Consider the following 7,680-nt stretch of genomic DNA (forward strand, 5'->3'; position numbering starts at 1 on the left):
CCTTCGGACTGTCCTGGTGTGGATGCGGTGGTGGACAGGTTGCAGCAGATTTGGACTCATGTGGTGGACAATTTGACATTGTCCCAGGAGAAGGCTCAACGTTTTGATAACCGCCGGCGTTGTGTTGGTCCCTGACTTCGTGTTGGGGATTTGGTTTGGTTGTCATATCGTCACGTTCCTATGAAGGTTTCCTCTCCTAAGTTTAAGCCTCGTTTCATTGGGCCATATAGGATTTCTCAAGTTCTTAATCCTGTGTCATTTCGTTTGGACCTTCCAGCTTCTTTTGCCATCCATAATGTGTTCCATAGGTCGTTGTTGCGGCGATACGTGGCGCCTATGGTTCCCTCCGTTGATCCTCCTGCCCCGGTGTTGGTCGAGGGGGAGTTGGAGTATGTGGTGGAGAAGATTTTGGATTCTCGTGTTTCGAGACGGAAACTCCAGTACCTGGTCAAGTGGAAGGGTTATGGTCAGGAAGATAATTCCTGGGTTTTTGCCTCTGATGTTCATGCTGCTGATCTTGTTCGTGCTGTCATGCCGTTGCTGCCGCCGCCTCTCCCCACTGCAGCTCGCCGGGTGCGCGCGTCGCATTCAGCTCTGCGCATGCGCACATCTGATTCCTCTGTTGGCGCTCCTTCCTGTCCTCTCCGTCATCCTGGAGGACTGTAACCCGGAAGTAGCTCCCATGCTGCTATGTAAACTGCTTCCTGCTGCTTCTCTGTGCCTGATGTTCATTTGTGTTTACAAGTGCTTCTGGCCACCTGTGGTCTCTGTGCGTTCCTAGCTCTCTGACTTTGGGTGTCCCCCGCCCTCTGCAGTGCCTGCCTGTTTCCTGTGTTCCTGCCTTGTTCCTTCAGTTCCTTTTCCTCTGCGGTACCTGCCCGGCTCCTATATCTTTTCCTTGCTCCCGTCAGCCTCAGTGTCTCCATATTGTCCTGCCAGCCTCCGAGCCTCCGTAGCATTCACATCTTCTCCCTTGTCTCAGTAGTTCCTTTCTGTTCCCTCTTTCCCTTTGTGCCTGCTGTGTACCCATCTGATCTCAGTCGACCCTCCAGCTTCTGTGGCGATAGTCCCTCACGGGCCTGCCCCTAACTCTCCCTGTATAGGGGGCGGTCCACCTGGTCAGCTCGTCTGAGAGGGGTTCGTCATCACGGTCCAGTGGGTCCACTCTCCATTTTTCACTGTTTTGAATCTACATGCTCTAATAGGACTGCACTCAGGTGACATCCGAGTGCAGCCAGATTCTTACAGCGTCACAGTAACATCAGGCCATGGACCCCGCTGGAGTCTCCGCCACTCAAAAGGAGTTACTCTTTTTGCGTGAAAACCAGACTAGGATCATGTCATTTTTAAAGAATATGGAGTCTCGCCTAGCGGCTTTACAGCCTTCTGATCCTGGTATTGCGCCTCAGTTGGTTGCCCTTCAGCAGGAGCTAGGTCAACAACGGGACACTCGGTCCCATATTTTGAATTTTATGGCCTCCATTAATGATCGGCTTCTCTCCCTCCAGAATGTGGCCTCTGTTTCCACTCCTGTCTCTGCGCCACAACCCTCGCCCCGACTTGCTAGACCTCCTCGGGATGGTGGGGATTCTAAAGCGTGCCGCGGCTTTCTTAATCAATGCCAGTTGCATTTTGAATTGTCTCCGCTACTTTATCCTACCGACCGAGCTAAGGTTGCTTTTATAGTATCCCATTTGGAGGGTGAGGCTTTGGCGTGGGTTAATCCCCTCTGGGAGCGTGATGATCCTTTGGTCTCCCAACTCAATCCGTTCCTGGATACCTTCCGTAAGGTTTTTGATGAACCTGGCCGTCAGTGTGCTCTGCTCGTGAGTCTGTCATCATGTCTGACCCCAGCTCGTTCTGTTCCCCGGAGCAGTTCATCACCCGGCACCTGAGCCTGCACCTGAGAGTGGACTTCAGCACCCGTGTGATCGCCGCCTCCAGTGCCCTGACCGTGCGCTGCCTGCAGGACTCGCTCTCCAGCCTGATTTTGGACACCAAAGAACTCACTATCAAAAAAGTTTCTCTAAATGGTCAAGAGGCAAAATTTTCCCTTGGGGCAGCTCACAGCTTTAAAGGCACACCACTGGAAATCACTCTTCCTTCCCCCCTGACCAGAGGACAAGAAGCCATTTTGGAAATCTGTTCTGAAACCTCCCCAAAATCATCGGCCCTTCAGTGGCTTAACCCTGAGCAGACTGCAGGGAAGAGTCATCCTTATCTCTTCAGTCAGTGCCAGGCTACACATTGCAGAACTATAATTCCTTGTCAAGATACTCCATCAATAAAATTCACCTATTATTGTCAGGTGTCTGTTCCGAAGGAGTTGGTGGCATTAATGAGCGCTCTAAATGATGGAGATTTTATTGATCCGCAAGACTGCAAAAGGAAGATCTTTCGCTTCAAGCAAAATGTGCCAATACCAAGCTACTTAATTGCTCTAGTGGTTGGTGCTTTGGAGGGGAGGAAGATTGGTCCAAGGACCACAGTATGGACTGAGAAAGAGTCTCTGGAAGCATCTGCCTATGAATTTGCTGAGACAGAAAAAATGCTGAAATTTGCCGAGTCTCTGGCAGGCCCCTACGTCTGGGAGAAATATGACTTGCTCATTTTGCCTCCATCATTCCCATACGGAGGAATGGAGAACCCTTGCCTTACGTTTGTAATGCCAACTGTGCTGGCTGGCGACCGATCTTTAGCAAGTGTCATTGCACATGAAATCTCACACAGCTGGACAGGAAACCTGGTCACAAACAGAACCTGGGAAAATTTCTGGTTAAATGAAGGTCACACGGTCTATCTGGAAAGGAGAATTGATGGACTTCTGTATGGAGACCAGTTCCGACAGTTCAAGGCTTTGGGGGGATGGAAAGAACTTCAAAACGCTGTTAACACCTTCGGTGCTACTAATCCACTCACCAACCTGGTCCCCAATCTACATGAAGTTGATGTGGATGCAGCATTCTCCTCTGTACCATACGAGAAAGGATTTGCCCTTTTGTTCTACTTGGAGCAGCTTCTTGGTGGACCAGATGTGTTTCTTGGATTTTTGAAAACCTACATCCAGGCGTTTGCTTATAAAAGTGTAACCACCGAGGAATGGAAAACGTTCCTGTATTCATATTTCAAAGACAAGGTGGAGATTCTTGATAACGTTGACTGGAATGGGTGGATGCACACACCAGGCATGCCGCCAGTGCAACCCAAGTACGATATGACTCTTGCCAATGCCTGTATTCTACTTGGCAACAGATGGACAGAGGCTAAGGCGAGTGATTTGAGTTCATTCACTGCCGCCGACCTGAAAGAATTATCATCTCATCAGCAAACTTAAGTTGCCTGCCTCTCTGCGTATTTCTAATTCTTTTCATGTGTCTCTCCTTAAACCTGTAGTTTTTAATCAGATTCATTCTTCTAACCTTTGTTCTCCTTCGCCTGTTTCCGAGGATGATGTCTTTGAAGTTAGGGACATTTTAGCCATGAAAAAACTTAGAGGGAGAACTTTGTTTTTGGTTGACTGGAAGGGTTTTGGTCCTGAGGAGAGGTCCTGGGAGCCTCGAGAGAACATTCGGGCTCCTCGTATTTTGTCCCGGTTTCTTTCTAGTCTTAAAAAGGAGGGGCGTAAAGATGGGGGTACTGTCATGCCGTTGCTGCCGACGCCTCTCCCCTCTGCAGCTCGCCGAGTGCGCGCGCGCGTCGCATTCAGCTCTGCGCATGCGCACATCTGATTCCTCTGTTGGCGCTCCTTCCTGTCCTCTCCGTCATCCTGGAGGACTGTAACCCGGAAGTAGCTCCCATGCTGCTATGTAAACTGCTTCCTGCTGCTTCTCTGTGCCTGATGTTCATTTGTGTTTACAAGTGCTTCTGGCCACCTGTGGTCTCTGTGCGTTCCTAGCTCTCTGACTTTGGGTGTCCCCCGCCCTCTGCAGTGCCTGCCTGTTTCCTGTGTTCCTGCCTTGTTCCTTCAGTTCCTTTTCCTCTGCGGTACCTGCCCGGCTCCTATATCTTTTCCTTGCTCCCGTCAGCCTCAGTGTCTCCATATTGTCCTGCCAGCCTCCGTGCCTCCGTAGCGTTCCCATCTTCTCCCTTGTCTCAGTAGTTCCTTTCTGTTCCCTCTTTCCCTTTGTGCCTGCTGTGTACCCATCTGATCTCAGTCGACCCTCCAGCTTCCGTGGCGATAGTCCCTCATGGGCCTGCCCCTAACTCTCCCTGTATAGGGGGCGGTCCACCTGGTCAGCTCGTCTGAGAGGGGTTCGTCATCACGGTCCAGTGGGTCCACTCTCCATTTTTCACTGTTTTGAATCTACATGCTCTAATAGGACTGCACTCAGGTGACATCCGAGTGCAGCCAGATTCTTACAGCGTCACACGTGCCTTTCATTTGGCTCATCCTGATCGGCCTGGGGGCTCTGGTGAGGGTTCGGTGACCCCTCCACAAGGGGGGGTACTGTTGTGAATTCTGTTGTCGAACTCCCTCCTGTGGTCGTGAATGGTACTTCGGCGACTTCTGTCTATGGGCTCCCTCTGGTGGCTATGAGTGAAGCTGCTGCTTCTGAGGTTCCTTACACAGGTGACGTGGTTTATCCTTTGGTTGGCTGCTCTATTTAACTCCTCTCAGATCGTTACTCCATGCCAGCTGTCAATGTTTTTGCATTGGTTCAGTTCGCTCCTGGATCTCTCTGGTGACCTGCCTTCTCCTGCAGAAGCTAAGTTCCTGATAGTCATTATTTGTTCACTGTTTTCTTGTCCAGCTGGTTTTCATGATTTTGTCTTGCTAGCTGGAAGCTCTGGAATGCTGAGTGGCCCCTCCGCACCACTCTGCGTGGTCTTTTGTAGGTTTTTGTGCTGATCGCAAAGTTACCTTTCCTATCCTCTGTCTATTTAGTAAGTCTGGCGTCCCTTTGCTGAAACCTGTTTCATTTCTGCGTTTGTGACTTTCATCTTACTCACAGTCAATATATGTGGGGGGCTTCCTTTACCTTTGGGGAATTTCTCTGAGGCAAGGTAGGCTTTATTTTCTATCTCTAGGGCTAGATAGTTCTTAGGCTGTGACGAGGCGCCTAGGTCAGGAGCGCTCCACGGCTATTTCTAGTGTGTGTGATAGGATTAGGGCTTGCGGTCAGCAGAGCTCCCACATCCCAGAGCTCGTCCTGTATGAGGTTTAACTATCAGGTCATTCCGGGTGCTCCTAACCACCAGGTCATAACAGGACAAGCTCTCGTTTTATGATTTTGGGTTATTGTCAGACCACTGTCAGTGTCAGACCACTGTATGTGCTCTGACCGCTATGTCCATTGTAGTACTGAATTGCCTTTCATAACAGCAAGCGCCGATCGATCTGAATGGCCAAGAACATAGACTCATTCAGACCAGCAGGCGTGGGAATTCCCACCATGACATCCTTAAGGGCTTCAGAAAGACCCTTTCTGAAAATTGCCGCCAGGGCACACTCATTCCACTGAGTAAGCACAGACGACTTTCTAAACTTCTGACCATACACCTCCGCTTCATCCTGACCCTGACACAAAGCCAGCAAGATTTTCTCTGCCTGATCCACTGAATTTCGATCATCATAAAGCAATCCAAGCGCCAGAAAAAACGCATCAACATCACGCAATGCAGGATCTCCTGGCGCAAGGGAAAATGCCCAGTCTTGAGGGTCACCACGCAACAAAGAAATAATAATTTTTACTTGTTGAACGGGGTCACCAGATGAGCGGGGTTTCAAAGCCAGAAACAGTTTACAATTATTTTTGAAATTCAGGAACTTAGATCTATCCCCAGAAACAAATCAGGAATTGGAATTCTAGGCTCTAACATCGGATTCTGAACCACAAAATCTTGAATGTTTTGTACCCTTGCAGTGAGATGATCTACACAAGAGGACAGACCTTGAATGTCCATATCTACACCTGTGTCCTGAACCACCCAGAGGTTAAGGGGAAAAGAAAGACAAAACACACTGCAGAGAAAAAAAAATGGTCTCAGAAATTCTCTTATCCCTCTATTGAGATGCATTAATACTTTGGACCAGCTGTACTATTATGGACCTGGTGGTTAGGAGCACCTGGAACGACCTGATGGTTAAACTCACACAGGACAAGCTCTGGGAAGTGGGAGCTCTGCTGACCGCAACCCCTAATCCTATCACACAACTAGAAATAGCCGTGGAGCGTATCTAACTCAGCCTAGACGCCTCTTCACAGCCTAAGAGCTAACTAGCCCTAGAGATAGAAAATAAAGCCTACCTTGCCTCAGAGAAATTCCCCAAAGGAAAAGGCAGCCCCCCACATATATTACATATATTGACTGTGAGTTAAGATGAAAGTCACAAACACAGAAATGAAACAGGTTTCAGCAAAGGGAGGCCAGACTTACTAAACAGACAGAGGATAGGAAAGGTATCTTTGCGGTCAGCACAAAAAACTACAAAAAAACCCACGCAGAGTGTGCAAAAAGACCTCCGCACTGACTCACAGTGCGGAGGTGCCACTCTGCATCCCAGAGCTTCCAGCTAGCAAGGCAAAATCATGATAGCTAGCTGGACAAGGAAACAATGAACAAATAATTAACTAGCAGGGACTTAGCTTCTGCTGGAGTAGACAGGTCACCAGAAAGATCCAAGAGCGAACTGAACCAGTACAAGAACATTGACAGCTGGCATGGAATAACGATCTAAGTGGAGTTAAATAGAGCAGCCAGCCAAAGAATAAACTACGTCACCTGTGGAAGGAACCTCAGAAGCAGATTGAGAACTTCAGAAATCTTATACGGACCAATGAAACGAGGCTTAAACTTAGGAGAGGAAACCTTCATAGGAACATAACGAGACGACAACCAAACCAAATCCCCAACACGACGTCGGGGACCAACACAGCGCCGGCGGTTAGCGAAACGTTGAGCCTTCTCCTGGGACAAAGTCAAATTGTCCACCATATGAGTCCAAATCTGCTGCAACCTGTCCACCACCGCATCCACACCAGGACAGTCCGAAGGCTCAACCTGCCCTCAAGAGAAATGAGGATGGAAACCAGAATTACAGAAAAAAGGAGAAACTAAAGTAGCCGAGCTGGCCCGATTATTAAGGGCGAACTCAGCCAAAGGCAAGAAGGACACCTGTTATGATAGGTAATTCAGTACCACAATGGACATAGAGGTCAGAGCACATACAGTGACCTGACAATAACCCAAAAACATAGAACGAGCTCTGAGACGTGGGAACTCTGCTGACCGCAATCCCTAATCCTCTCAAACACACTAGAGGCAGCCGTGGATTGCGCCTAACGCTCCCTATGCAACTCGGCACAGCCTCAGAAACTAGCTAGCCTGAAGATAGAAAATAAGCCTACCTTGCCTCAGAGAAATACCCCAAAGGAAAAGGCAGCCCCCACATATAATGACTGTGAGTTAAGATGAAAAGACAAACGTAGAGATGAAATAGATTTAGCAAAGTGAGGCCCGACTTTCTGAACAGAGCGAGGATAGGAAAGGTAACTTTGCGGTCAACACAAAACCCTACAAAAACCACGCAAAGGGGCAAAAAGACCCTCCGTACCGAACTAACGGCACGGAGGTACACCCTCTGCATCCCAGAGCTTCCAGCAAGCAGGAAAAAACAAATAGACAAGCTGGACAGAAAAAACAGCAAACAAAATAGCAAAGCAGAACTTAGCTATGCAG

The 7,680-nt window shown here is 48.9% G+C and overlaps 1 protein-coding gene across 1 annotated transcript; it reads left to right on the forward strand.

Moving 5' to 3' along the window:
• The first annotated feature begins 1,812 nt into the window (after window positions 1-1,812).
• LOC138671664 (leukotriene A-4 hydrolase-like) lies at window positions 1,813-3,334 on the forward strand. Its single transcript, XM_069759834.1, has one exon. It carries the CDS (start codon window positions 1,841-1,843, stop codon window positions 3,332-3,334), a length of 1,494 nt encoding a protein of 497 aa, XP_069615935.1. The 5' UTR covers window positions 1,813-1,840.
• Window positions 3,335-7,680: the final 4,346 nt, after the last annotated feature.

This window comes from Ranitomeya imitator, chromosome 3, assembly GCF_032444005.1.
Source record: "Ranitomeya imitator isolate aRanImi1 chromosome 3, aRanImi1.pri, whole genome shotgun sequence".
In the NCBI taxonomy this organism is placed as follows: domain Eukaryota; kingdom Metazoa; phylum Chordata; class Amphibia; order Anura; family Dendrobatidae; genus Ranitomeya; species Ranitomeya imitator.

Bases quoted from the DNA above. Each gene is read 5' to 3' on its own strand.
- LOC138671664 (XM_069759834.1), top strand. From the start codon at position 1,841: ATGTCTGACCCCAGCTCGTTCTGTTCCCCGGAGCAGTTCATCACCCGG.